The 12,953-nt window shown below is 52.9% G+C and overlaps 1 protein-coding gene across 2 annotated transcripts in view; it reads left to right on the top strand.

The window, feature by feature from the left end:
- The window catches only part of PKNOX2 (PBX/knotted 1 homeobox 2), a 257,472-nt gene extending 245,531 nt beyond the window's left edge, over window positions 1-11,941 (top strand). For both annotated transcript variants that reach the window (XM_081239903.1, XM_081239902.1), the window contains 3 exons: window positions 7,511-7,587; window positions 8,536-8,714; window positions 9,780-11,941. In XM_081239903.1, coding sequence (XP_081096029.1) covers window positions 7,511-7,587; window positions 8,536-8,714; window positions 9,780-10,003 — 480 coding nt within the window. In that variant the 3' untranslated portion in view covers window positions 10,004-11,941. The remainder of the gene's footprint in view (window positions 1-7,510; window positions 7,588-8,535; window positions 8,715-9,779) is intronic.
- The last annotated feature ends 1,012 nt before the right edge of the window (window positions 11,942-12,953 follow it).

Raw genomic sequence — 12,953 nt, 5'->3', positions numbered from 1 at the left:
TCTATCCCTGTCAGAGGCCCGTGTACAGGCTTCATCGACAGCTGACTTAGAACAGTGGTGGCTCTTACAACAGAGAGAGACAGCCTATGGAAAGGGCATGGAACTCAGAGGCAGGATCTAGATTTGAGTCTCACTGCCCCCTCTATGTAGCCAGCAGACCTGCGGTGAATTGCTTAACCTCATTAAGCCTCAGTTTCCTCTGCTGTAAAATGGGAATCACGATGCCCAGCTAGAATAAGATGCTGGATGTGAAGGTACTTTGTCCTGATACAGACACAGCTGCTGCTACGTACACCCCGAGTCTCCCTCCAGGAATCCCCGCAATCTGCCCTGCCGTGGAAAACGCTGAGAGAAACCTTGACACTTCTAGGGAATCTGTGGAGGAAAGTAAGAAACCTTGAAAAGTAAGAAAATGGCCTAGGGAGACTGAACCATTCTCGTTCCAGAATATCTTGTCTGCTACTGTTTGCCCTAACTTCATCACCTTATCTGAAATCTCACTCATCAGAGACCCACTTAAAATGATCCAATCCTTGTCAAAATACCTACAGCGAGGCCCTGAGGCATCACTCCTTCACAGCTTAGGTATGAATTAGTCCAAAAGCTTGGTTTTCTACACCCACTCAGCTAAGATCACTTTCACGGGAAGAGTGCCAGTGCTTATTATTGGTAGAAGATGAAGATTAGAACATTTTTAAACACAGCATTTTGAGGAGGTAAGCCAGACTGGGGTGCCAGAGGAAAGGTTCCTAGCAATTGTCTTCAACCTCTTCTAGGTCCTTGACCCTTTTGAGACTCTGATGAAAGCTTTATCTCCATCATCATGAACATAGTTGTAGGGGATTTGACCGTGAAGCCCTAGAGGCCAGAGGCCTCCAATTCAGGAAGCTGACTGTAGGATAACATGAAGACCCGGGGATTTGTGAGAGGGGCGCTGGGAAGAGTCAACAAGGCACCAAAAAGGGAGAAGCTGACAAAGCCTGTGCTCTCCCGTCTCAGCGTTTACCCAGGTCTAGTTCTGTTCCCTGAAAGTACAGGAAGATCTCGTTTGTTCTTCCTGAATCCCGGGGGCTTCTCTCCACCAGAACACAGATCTTTAACTAAACTGTCCACTAACACCTAAGCTTCAGGTAGGAGACATGATTTCGGCACTCAAAGAGCTGATAAATAAATCGGGGGAATAAATCATACACATACTACGAGCGGTCAACCCGTGATGTAATCAAGTGCTGTTACACAAACACACACGCAAGGGGTTGGGGAATAGACGACTCGATAGAGGTGAGGGGGCTTGCGCATCTTGCTGGTCAGACACATCCAGCATAGTGTGTCCAGGACTGAGCATCAGATATCAAAAGGACCTTTGAAAAGTCGTGTCCAGAGAATGGCAGCCAGGATGGGGAAATGTCTGTTCAAATGACTCCGACAGGAAACGTGTCACATGATGAATGGTTAAAGGCTGGGGATGTTTGGTCTGTAGAAAAGATTAGTTCCTTTAGGGCAGCCTGGTACAGTAGAAGGAACAAGGCTTTGGAGGCAGACAGACCTGCGATTGAGCCCTGCTCCATTTTTTACTGACTATATGACCTTGAGCGGGTCAATTAACTTCTCTGATGTCAATTTCCTCTTCATAAAATGGAGATAATAATACCTACCTATGGTGAAGATCAACAATATGTTAAAAAGCACAGTAGCTGACAGAGGTGGAATGGATGTGGTTAAAGATACAGGGGGTGTGGGTCCCAGCTCTGCCATGTACCCCCCATATAACCTGGGGCCAGTGTTTAATGCCTCTGGGCTCAGTTTTCTCATGTGTAGAAGGTACCCCCTCCCCGTCCCCCTTCCCCCACAAATATGCTTGAAACAATCAGCTGTGGGAATAGCACTGTTAATACGTAGGCAGCCTGATACAAGCTAGAATTCCCCCACCCTCTCCTACCCATCTTCACACCCACAAACACACACAAAGGGAATGGTGACAAGTACCAGTTACCCCCCTAGGGTCCTATGATCATTCAACGAAGACATACTGAACGCTCAGCACGGGCCAGGCATTTTCCTTGGCACCAATGAGGTGGGGATGAAAAGACAGGTGTGGACCCTTTTCTCAAACATTGCAGCCTGTCTGGTTGGGGTAAAAAACAACAGATCATCCTTGTAGTGTGTGGAATCCTGGGTAGGGTGAGGGCTCAGAGCTCATGGGGGGGACCTAAGGGGTTGGGGGCAGGTTAAGAAGGACCAATCTTGCTGCCATGAGAAGGATGGATTGAAGAAGAAGCCAGAGGGAGGGAGAGTGGTTTTGTAATTGCAGGAGGGTGAAGAACTGGAAGGGGGTAGATTTTTACAATGAGACACTATACGGCAATGAACATGAATGTGATTGTTACATAGAACAGCCATAAGTGGATCTCACACCATACTGTGGAGTGAAATACTACATGCTATATGATTCCATTTATATAGAGTCCAAAACCAGGCAAAACTAAGCCATAATGGTTAAGGATGTAACATAGATAGTAAAACTATAAGGAAAAGCAAAAAAAGTAATTACCATAAACATCAGGTTATCTTTGGGGAGGATATCTTTGGAGGTAGGTGATTGGGAGGGGCTGCCGTGGTGCTGGTAGAATTCTGTTTTTTGACCTGGCGGGTGGTCACATGGGTGTTTGTGATACTACACCAAGCTACGCATTTCAGTTCTTTGTGCTTTTCTGTGTGTGCACAGTTGTAAGTGGGGAGGGGAGTTGAAAAGAGAGAGAAATGGAAGAGTGGGACATATAAGCAAGGGCAGCTACAGCAGGAGAGGGAGGGTCCTTGGGTGACTTGTGTGCCCCTCTGCATCGCAAACTGCTCTAGCATCTCTGGAGTCGGGGTGTGCCCTGCATATTCGATGTGATGAAATGTGGTTGTTTCAGGGCCCCTCACCATCCTGGCTGCCTCCCTCCGGCTGGTCTCTGGCCCTTCTAGAGCAGCAGCCATTCTATCAAGCTGTGGCCGCAGCAGGTCACGTGCCCACAGTTGCTCAGGAGTGAGAAGGGAAGGAGGGTGTGGTTGACCCCGGTGCAGGGAAGTGGGAAAGCCAGCTCCAGGCCCTGCTCCAGCGGCAGCTCCGACTCACACCTGCAGGCTGCTGCTTCCCATGTGCTGTGTCCCTCTGGGACGTGGCCGGCCTCCTGCGGGTCTTCCTGGCTAGGAGGTGGGTGCACCATCTTGGGTGGGCTTTGAGTGAAAGACGAGGCCAGGGGCCCATGGACCAGCCTGGCTGAGCTGCTTTCAGACCCAGGACCCTAGGGGGAACCCATAGTTCAAACTGAGAGATGCCTTCAGCTTCAATTTAGCCCAGAAGAGACTTGAGTTACAGGGAAAAGGGAGGTGTCAGGGAAAGAGTTTGGTTAGACGTCAGAGGAGCTTCCCGATGCCCACTGTGGTGCTGTGAAACGCCTACTCAGTATAAATCCTGCAATTCCCTTCCCCAGAGACTAAATATTCAACGATACCGTGTCTGGGAGGCTTCACCATGTGGTGCAGAGTGAGTCAGTGCAGCACACATGCTTTGCCTGCATCATTCATTCAATCATCCCCGAAGTCCAAGGAGTAGTCACCGTCTTCTTATTTCTATTTTAAGCCCAGGAAACTGAGGATGGCATACATCAAACAATAAATTGCCAAGGTCACATGGCTGGTTAAGTGTTGGGTGCAGGACTTGACCTCTGCAAAGGCCGTGCTCTTAACCACCAGGCAGCACTGCCCAGCCACCTGAGGCTCCCTGCTGGCCCTGAAAAGGAGCTGTAATTTTCTGGTCCATTCTCCGTCTCTTCTAGAGGGCTGCTGTCTGTGCCCTTCCCTCCCGACTCCAGAGGAGTTTCTCCAAATTGCGATCAGAGAGCAGCTGCCGCAGCCTGATGGCTCACCACCATCTCGCTGGATTCCTCTCCCCGTCCCTGGCCTCGAGCCGTCCCGTTTGTGCTAAAAGTAGCACTGACCAAATCGAGGGCTGTCCAGGGGCCAGGACTATTTTGACTCTGTCCTCAGAAATCATCTGGTGTGAGGCGTAGACAAGCTGGAGGCGTGGACAAGCTAGACTGTTCGCATGAGCACCCAGACATGGTGCCAGGAATGTTCTGGCTACACACCTGTCCCCAAGGCCGTGCCAGATGCTGCCACTCACCCCATGGCCTCCACCGCATGCCTCACGAGACACTGGTCCCAGGAGCGACGGGTGGTGGGACTTGCCCCCCAGGAGGTTAAGGGCTTTGTATCTCTACCATAAGAGAACCACCAGCCAGTTTCAGGGACCCTGCTTCTCCTCCCTCTCCATTAATTGGGAGCACATTAATCTGTGGATTGATGACATCCACTCAGAATGGCGGCCCGCACCAGAAGCCTCCTTAGAGACAGCAAACATTAACTGGGTGAGGCTGAAGCATTTCCTTCTCTGGAGGTTTTTAATGATGGACGAGATTTGCATCTGACTGACTTGACTATAAGTCCCAGTGCAAAGCCCCTGTCTGGAAGGCCCAGGTCCTCCTTCACTGGGATGGCTTGGCCATTCTTCAAAATCCAGTTGAAGTCCCTCCTCCCTAGGGAGGGCTCCCCTGACTTCTCTTACCACCCGATGGGTACTTACACACTACTTTTTTTTTTTTTTTTGGCTCCAGAATCTGAGCTGTTTACTAAAACAGTTTACAGACTGCAGTGCTGAAGACACACTACTTTTATTTTTTTAAAGATGTTGAGGGTAGGAGTTTATTAATTTATTTATTTTTGCTGTGTTGGGTCTTCGTTTCTGTGCAAGGGCTTTCTCTAGTTGTGGCGAGCGGGGGCCACTCTTCATTGCGGTGCGCGGGCCTCTCACTATCGCGGCCTCTCTTGTTGTGGAGCACAGGCTCCAGATGAGCAAGCTCAGTAGTTGTGGCTCACGGGCCTAGTTGCTCCGTGGCATGTGGGATCCTCCCAGACCAGGGCTCGAACCCATGTCCCCTGCATTAGCAGGCAGATTCTCAACCACTGTGCCACCAGGGAAGCCCCCACACTACTTTTTAATAGAGGCTTTTTCCTTTGCCTGTAGCCTTTCCCTCTAAGCTGTGAGCTCTATGGCCGGGTATCGTTCACTTGCGGGCACCTCCGAGGTAGCAGCTTCCCAGCACTTGTGGTTGATGAACCGGCGCAGTTGGCAAGGCTCAGGGAACAAGTCAGCCATCTCCTTCTTGTGCTGGTTCACTCATCTGTTTCATACACGAACACTGAATATCCACTCTGCCTGTTACTGGTCTGGACACTGGAGATACAATGTCTAATAAGACTGGGTCCCTGCCTGAGAGCAACTCCCAGGATAGGGGGAGATATCTATCACCATATAGTGGGCTAAAGGCAATTGTTCAAGTGCAGCAGTGACTCACTTTGCCCCGGGGAGCTGGGGGGAGAGGCCTCTCAGAGGACTTGACCCGTGAAAGTTCTTTGCAGAAGCTCAGAAACGTACGCAGTGGAAAAGTGGGAGAAAGAGCATTCCAGCAGAGGGAACAGCATGTGCAAAGGCATGGAGGTATGAAGGGCCTAGTGGGGCCCGGGAAGGCCAAAAGGTTACTATATTTTTGCTGTGTTCTCAGACCGGTTGCCACGGATGACAGGGAGGCTGCTCGGCTCCTTATCAGGGCCGCTGAGCTTGGAGCTCCACGGGGCAGGGGAGGAGGGCTCGGCCACCACCCCCTCCCCGGAGGGTGTCAGATGCACGGAGCCCCTGGGAGGCTTCAGTCTCCTCCCCACCTCCCTCGGCTCCTTCCCAGTTAGATGAAACTGGCTCCTGTGACACCGACGCGCTTTCCTTCTTGTTAGAATCTTAACATTATATGGATCACGAGTCCCGGCTGCCCTGGTGTTGTGGTCAGGGTCAGAGGTGTGAATTAAAACAACACACGACCCTGATTGCTTCAGTCAAGGGACACTGAGGACACCGAAGAGGTTCCTTTCCTTTGTCACTGACAATGAGAGTTCTGTGGAGGTTGTTGATCTCAAGCTCATCCCTTAGAGAGCTTTAAGCACCTTGCCAACATTGCCCAATAATAGTATGAAGAGCGATCTCTTATCGAGCACTTTACAAGTGTAATTTCTTTTAATCATTAGATGACTTTATGATGTGGGGTTAAGTGATGCACCTGAGATCTCACAGCTCTTCATGATAGAGCCAGAATCTGAGTCCCGCTCTTCAGGACTCTGGAAAGCCCAAGCACCGCTATCTCATACCACCTCAATAAGGGGATGGTTCCGACCTGAGGACAGCTTGGCCCTCTACCGAGAGCTCCCGAACCTCCCCTAGCTGCCAGGGCAAGGCTCTGACCCCTTCAGACGCTCATCACGCCTATATTGCAAGCCTGCTGGGTGCCAGGTGTTATGCAGAAGCCTGGGAAAGACACACAGACACATAGACCCAGACATCATGCGGCTCACCACCCAGCGGGATCCAGAAGGTCCCCTAACCCCCTGCCACCCCAAACTTTCCCTGTCTTTAATGTGACCTATTCAGCCTCCCCAGCGCTTTGGCCAACACCCACTTCTCCTAAGCTTCTCCGGTGCGTGTTACCCAAACCCCAGCACCTACCGCCTGGTTTCTGCTTTCTTTTGCTCGGCAGCCATTTGTACTTCAGGTACATGTGGCGGGTGCTGGGGATGCATGAATAAGAGCTGGTCTCTGCCCTCATGAAGCATGATCCGAGAGAGAGACAAACGTGTAATCAGTGCAGGACTGAAGGCCCTGCTCCACGTCCTCACTCACCCCCACAAAGACACTGACTCCATCTCACAAAGTGGCAGCATGAAGTGATGGGGGGAGCCCGGACCAACGTCAGAACTGAGCTCCGAGCTGATGCCGCCATCTGGGGGGCAGTGGAGATAGTCCTTCAGTTTCTTCACCTAACCTGCCTCTTACCAAGTTTTACCGATATGCTCTATTAAGTGAAATTAAGTGCATGAAAGCATTTCATAGGCTACAAAGTATTCCACAAGTCGTAGTTATCATTATATTTATCTTCTGTCTCCTAGGATGCCTGCAGGAATCTGCACACGTAGTAGATATTCAGTAAATGTCAGTTAGTTTAAATTAAATGGATTCGTTCACCCGTTTACCACCTTCTGAGAGTCCTGTGGGCTTTTGAGGCCATTGTCAATCCTAATATTGATAATGCCTGACCTGCCTGTTTGGGGGTGGACCAAGTGAGAATGTGACACTGCTTTGGAAGCGATCAGTATTGAACTGTACCGGCCCTTGGGAAACCACTTGGTCCTCCACCATGGGGGGCTGGGCTCAGGGCAGGTGGCCCTCCTCAGGCACAGAGCAGCCTCCCTCCAAGCCCTTGGCCATTCTTTCTGGGGAACAACATTACACTTTCCCCTTTTTGGGCTTCCAAACCACTGGGGCTACCTGGCCCGCAATGGTGCCTGTGTCGTGGGCATGGTCTCTAGGGCGACCAGGCCACCACATGCCCACCCCTCACTAGCCCTTCACCTCTCATTTCAGCACCCCTACCCCACGGAGGATGAGAAGAGGCAGATTGCGGCCCAGACAAACCTCACCCTCCTGCAAGTGAATAACTGGTGAGTTAGGATCGCCTGCCCAGAGGCTCTCAGACCCAGGGGCCACTTGCTGGGCAGGGGAATGCATAGCAGAGGAAAGAGGCTAGAGTGCCCAGCCTGGCCTCAGTCTCAACCTGGCGACCATGCCAGCCATCGCATGTGGGCTGGAAGCAGATATCCGGAATCAACACCTATAGCTTCATCTGCAGCTTCTCAGCGCCCTCTCCTGGGAAACTGTGTCAGGAACATCACGGGGAGCTTCTTGCCTTCCTGCAGAAAACCCAGCCCCACCTGCACTACGGACACACAGGGGGGCCTGCATCCCACGACCCGAGGCCACCGGTGGTCATCTGGTCTACTCACCACCCATGTAAAAAGAGCTCAGGCTGAAACACTGCAGGGCTGGGAGCAGGAAGAATAGGGAGGGGCTGGCAGTTCTCCCCGCCACAGGGCTCCCGTGCCCCCTCCTCTGGCCGGCTGGGGTGTCATAGAAATCTCAGAGGGCAAGTTCTGGCTGGATGGGAGCAGACCCTTGGCCTTCTGCAGAGAGGTCAGGTCAGAGGTTAGTGCCTTTGACTGGGGGGCTCTTCCTTCCTCTGTTCAGTCCTGACCAGTCTGGAGCAGAGATTCCTGACCCTTCTCACGCACTCGTCCCACCCTGATTTGTGGTCTCCAAGCCCCCTGGTGACGTCCCGAGCTCCTCGGTGCCCAGGGCTCATCACAGCTGTGCTTCCATACCCTAGACCAGACCCCGGTCTGTTCCGTACAAGGACCAGCTAGCTTCTCAGAGTCTGGAAGCGGCTTAGCGCTCTCTGCACACACACGCACACGTGTGCACACACAAACACACGCACACGTGTGCATACACACGTACACGTGCACACACCCACACACAGACACACGTACCTGCGCACACATGCTCCCGCTCCCTGGTGGTGACTTACCCGTCTCCATCTTACTCCTGGGCAGGTTCATCAACGCCCGGAGGCGCATCCTGCAGCCCATGCTTGACGCCAGCAACCCCGACCCTGCCCCCAAAGCCAAGAAAATCAAGTCGCAGCACCGGCCCACCCAAAGATTCTGGCCCAACTCCATTGCTGCAGGGGTGCTGCAGCAGCAGGGTGGTGCCCCGGGGACAAACCCCGATGGTAAGAGCTGGGGCTGAGGGTACTGTAGACGGGGGTGGGGGGCTGGTTGGGAGGGGCTCCTGGAGCTCCTATGGGCGCAGCTGTGCAGAGTCAGGGGCTGATCGTCTACACGCTTGAGTGGCCGTGTCAGCTCTGTCACGATAGGTATCCCTACCCGATCCCCATCAAACGAAGTATGTCAGCCTGAAAGAAGGGGATTTTTTTTTTTTTTTTGCGTGTATTTTAACAAGCCAAAAGCAATCTCACAAAGACGAGTGGTGAGATTGGTGAGTTGGTGAGATTGGTGAGAGTCAGTTGGTGGTCATCTGAGTCAGTGGCTCCTCAGCAGAGTCCTCCCTCCTCAGTCGCACACCCACCTGAAGTTCCTCAGCACCAGTCAGTGTTTGCACAGCTCCCCGGGAGCCAGGGCCATCTATAAATACCGAAGCAGGCAGCTGGCTTGTGAACGGAGGCCAGGAAGAGCTTTGTTTTCCCAGCTTCTCCATCACACCCTCCATATACACTTTTCTAATTGCCGGTCGCCTGGTGCACAATGAATAATTCAATGAGCCACGAGCCAGACAACGTTTTATAGCTTAGCATGTGAAGCTAGCTCTGTGTGGGAAGTGGAGTGGAGGTGCACACGTGTGCAGGCGTACCTTCATGTATACGTGCATTTATATGACTGGGTACCAGTTCTGTGTGGTGGGCAATAGTCTTATGAGGTAGAGTAGAAATCAACAGATTTTGAGCTTGACCAACCAGGGAGAGAATCCCAGCTATATCATGCCTGACTGGGTCATTTTGAGCTAATGACAACTGTCTGAGACTGTTTCATCCTCTTTAGGATGGGGATGATAATACCTACTTACAGAATTCTTCGAAAGGCAACAGTGTTTGACCTACTTACACACAAGATGCTCAGGAAGTGGTACCCAGGAGTGCTGCTGCTTGGGGTGGGGCAGGGAGTGGCTGACAGGGGAAACAGACAGGAGACTTCACGCCAGGGGACTGTCCAGTGTAGGAGCTCACCACTGAAGCCACTGGGTTTCCTGGGCCTGACCCTTGCCTTCTTGTCTCACGTAGGTTCCATCAACCTGGACAACCTGCAGTCCCTGTCCTCAGACAATGCCACCATGGCCATGCAGCAGGCTATGATGGCCGCACACGACGACTCACTGGATGGGACAGAAGAGGATGAGGATGAGATGGAAGAGGAGGAGGAGGAGGAGCTGGAGGACGAGGCCGACGAGCTGCAGACGACGAATGTCAGCGACCTGGGCTTGGAACACAGTGACTCCCTGGAGTAGTCGGGCAGCCCAGGTGGCACTGATCACCGAGCAGGAGGGTCGTCAGGAGGGCTTCAGGGTGGGGGGGAGGAGACACGGGCAGGCAGCACCGAGGAAGTTGGACCCTGGCTTCCCAAAATCAGTAGCTGGAGGAAATGCAGAGGAAACACCTGTTCCTTCCCAACCACCAAGCTTCAACCAGTACCCTGGCCCCACTTCCCTAGAGCTGCAGAGGACTCCGTTTGGCGGGGCCAGTTGAGCAGCCTGGACAGAAAGGCAGGAGTGAGATCTGGACTCACCAAATCCCTGAGGACAGATGGCACCCCCCCCCCCACCGCCCCCAAGCCCCCGCCACTGAAGGACTTGAGTTGTTTACAAGCCCTGCGCTGTGAGGTGGATCAGTGCTGTTCAGAGTGAGCCTTTGCCAGGGAGCAGAGTTAGGAGGAAAGGGAGAGACAAAGGGGGTCTGCATTCCACCTCCAGAGGGTTGTCCGCTCCTCTGAGAGACATTCAAGGGCAGGAGGGAGCCTCAACGTATAATCCACGGCTGGAGGAGGGGAACGGCCTGAGGCGTCACATCCGGCAGACCAGGGTGGGACCTGGACTTCTAGAGCTCCTCTCAGCCCTCCAAGGCCCTGTCTCTGGGCACAGGCAGCCGTGGACTTGGGAGAGAGGGATGGGAGCCACCGGAGCTGCCTTCTCTCTCTCCTGGAAATCAGTGGTAAGCTGGTGGGCTCATTTATAGGAGGTTAAGCAGAGTCCCTTCACCTGGGTTGGCTCCAGGACCCAAGGAGAACCTGGGCTAGGAGCCATATCAAGGTGACTTTGGGGACCACAGCTATCCCCAGTGGTCACAGAACTCGGCTCCTGTAACAACAGGACAGCGGTGTCTTATCCCAGATGTTCCAGCCCTCGGATGGAGCTCCCCACATGTTCCACCCCCTCCAGGGGCCATCAGAGAGGGTGGAGCCAGGTTAGCTTGGAATCTGTCCACCCTTCCTGTCCCTCACTGCTGTCCCCCTGCTCCCAGGCCGGCTCCACCAGCCTTCATCCTCTTGTCTTCACTCTATCCTGCAGAGGAGGCAGAAGAAACATTGGAAAGAAGCATCCAGCCCAGTGGGAAGCCAGGGGTTGGAGAAGGTGCTACATCCCTCTTCCCATCAATATCCAAAGTGTGGAGGAGGTGCCCCACCCCCCGCCTCACTGTTCTACACGCCGTCACTTACACAGCACTGGAGGAACGGGGGCTCCACCACGAGGAGGAGTCTTCCCACCATCTGCCCAACACACGCCCTCCCACCCCAACATCCAGTCCCCCGGGGTTGGCTCCCCATCCTCCCGTTCCCTCCCACCCCTATGGCTGTGAATGACGGGACTGATCACACGTGTGTTTTCCATTGAAGTTAATTTAATGGACCTGCAGCTTCATTTGTCAGTTGTGTGTTGGCCGTCTCCGTCAGTGGCAGCATGTGAGCAGCTGCCTGGCTCAACTCGAGGGCCCCCGCGGGGCCCCCTGAGGAGGAGCAAGAGGATGGTGGCTTTCCTGAGGTCTCCCTGAAATGAATGTATTTCTTCCCCCAAAAGAGCTGATATTTAATGTTTTAATAGGAATTTTTGAGAAACAAATAACCTTATTTATAATCTGGGTGATCCAATCATTTTTTACTCCCTTTTGATGCCATAGGTAGAGGAAAGTCTAGCTTTTTTGGCGTGAGACTTTTGCAACGTGAAGTGGGATAAAATACGTTTCCTGTTCTGGTTCATTTTTCTTGTTCACACGCACACACACCCTTCCACTTATCACTTTGGACAGGCATCCCAGCACAGGCACACCTGCACACACGTGCCCACACATCCTCCTCCCAGCCCCCTCCACCTGCCCAATTAATGTTATGCAACCTCTTCTGATGTATCCACCAAACCAGTACTGAATGTGGCCGAGTTTTCAGTAAACCTTATTACCTACCATAATTCTGGCGCGCGATTCTCTTTTTCTGTGATTAGGGGTTAGGGGGACCCTGGACCAGAGAAAATTTGGAGGCCTCAGCATACTCCTTGTTGACCTGAATACCCATGAAAGGACCAAGGAAGAAGGCTTTCTGGGTGTCCTCAGTTTACCTGTCTGGGGAGGAAAACGGCCAAGTTCAGTACACTCTGCGCAGACGTGTCTGCTCCAAGACAAAAGAGATGGAGGAGGGAAGACAGGAGGAGGCTCTGCACTGCCCTCTCCTGGCAGGCTGCCCCCATAGCAGGGGTGCTCTTCCACCACACTCTACCCTCGAAGCCCCTTGCTTTTCCGACCTCCATCCAAGCTGGGGCCACCACTGCCCCTCCCCCAGCCCTCACATGCCCTATCCCTCAGGTGAAAGGTCCCGGGAATCAGGAAGGAGAGGCAGTCTTGACTGCCACATTGAATCCAGGAGCTGTGTCCAGAGGGTAGCCTGCCCTTTGAACCCCATAATTCAGCACTCTGTTCCCTAGGGCGGGAAGAAATTTAGAGGCAGCTATCTCCCCAACTAAGAGAGGCAGTCTTTCGTGTTACTTTCAACCTAGAGGTTTCCTTCTCTGGGCCCTGTACTGGGGTATCGGTTTAGAAGCAGGAGGCGGGGGGGTTCCTTACTCCCGTTCAAAAAGGCTGCAGAGTTTACACTTACCCGTGGACACCCTCTGGCCAGGCTGAAGATGGGAAAGGGAGTGATTCCACAGGCAAAACGGGCCTCCACGCAGCGTGGATAGCGGTCCCCTGGGTCACTGCCCTCCCAGAGCCCAGCCCCCAGTCACACCTGGAGATTCTGCAAACACAGCAGAGACACCGCCTCTGGGCAGTAAAAAAACGTCTCAAGAGCCACAGGACGATGATACCTAGAACCTCACCTTCCAGAGCCAGGAAGACAGCTTTCAAAGCAGTGATTTCCAAGGAACACAGTCTTAAATGATATGCTATCAAAAAAAAAAAAAAATTCCACAGCCC

Source organism: Mesoplodon bidens, assembly GCF_964165515.1.
Source record: "Mesoplodon bidens genome assembly, chromosome: 7".
Classification (NCBI taxonomy): domain Eukaryota; kingdom Metazoa; phylum Chordata; class Mammalia; order Artiodactyla; family Ziphiidae; genus Mesoplodon; species Mesoplodon bidens.
This window is presented reverse-complemented; position numbering and strand designations above follow the sequence as displayed.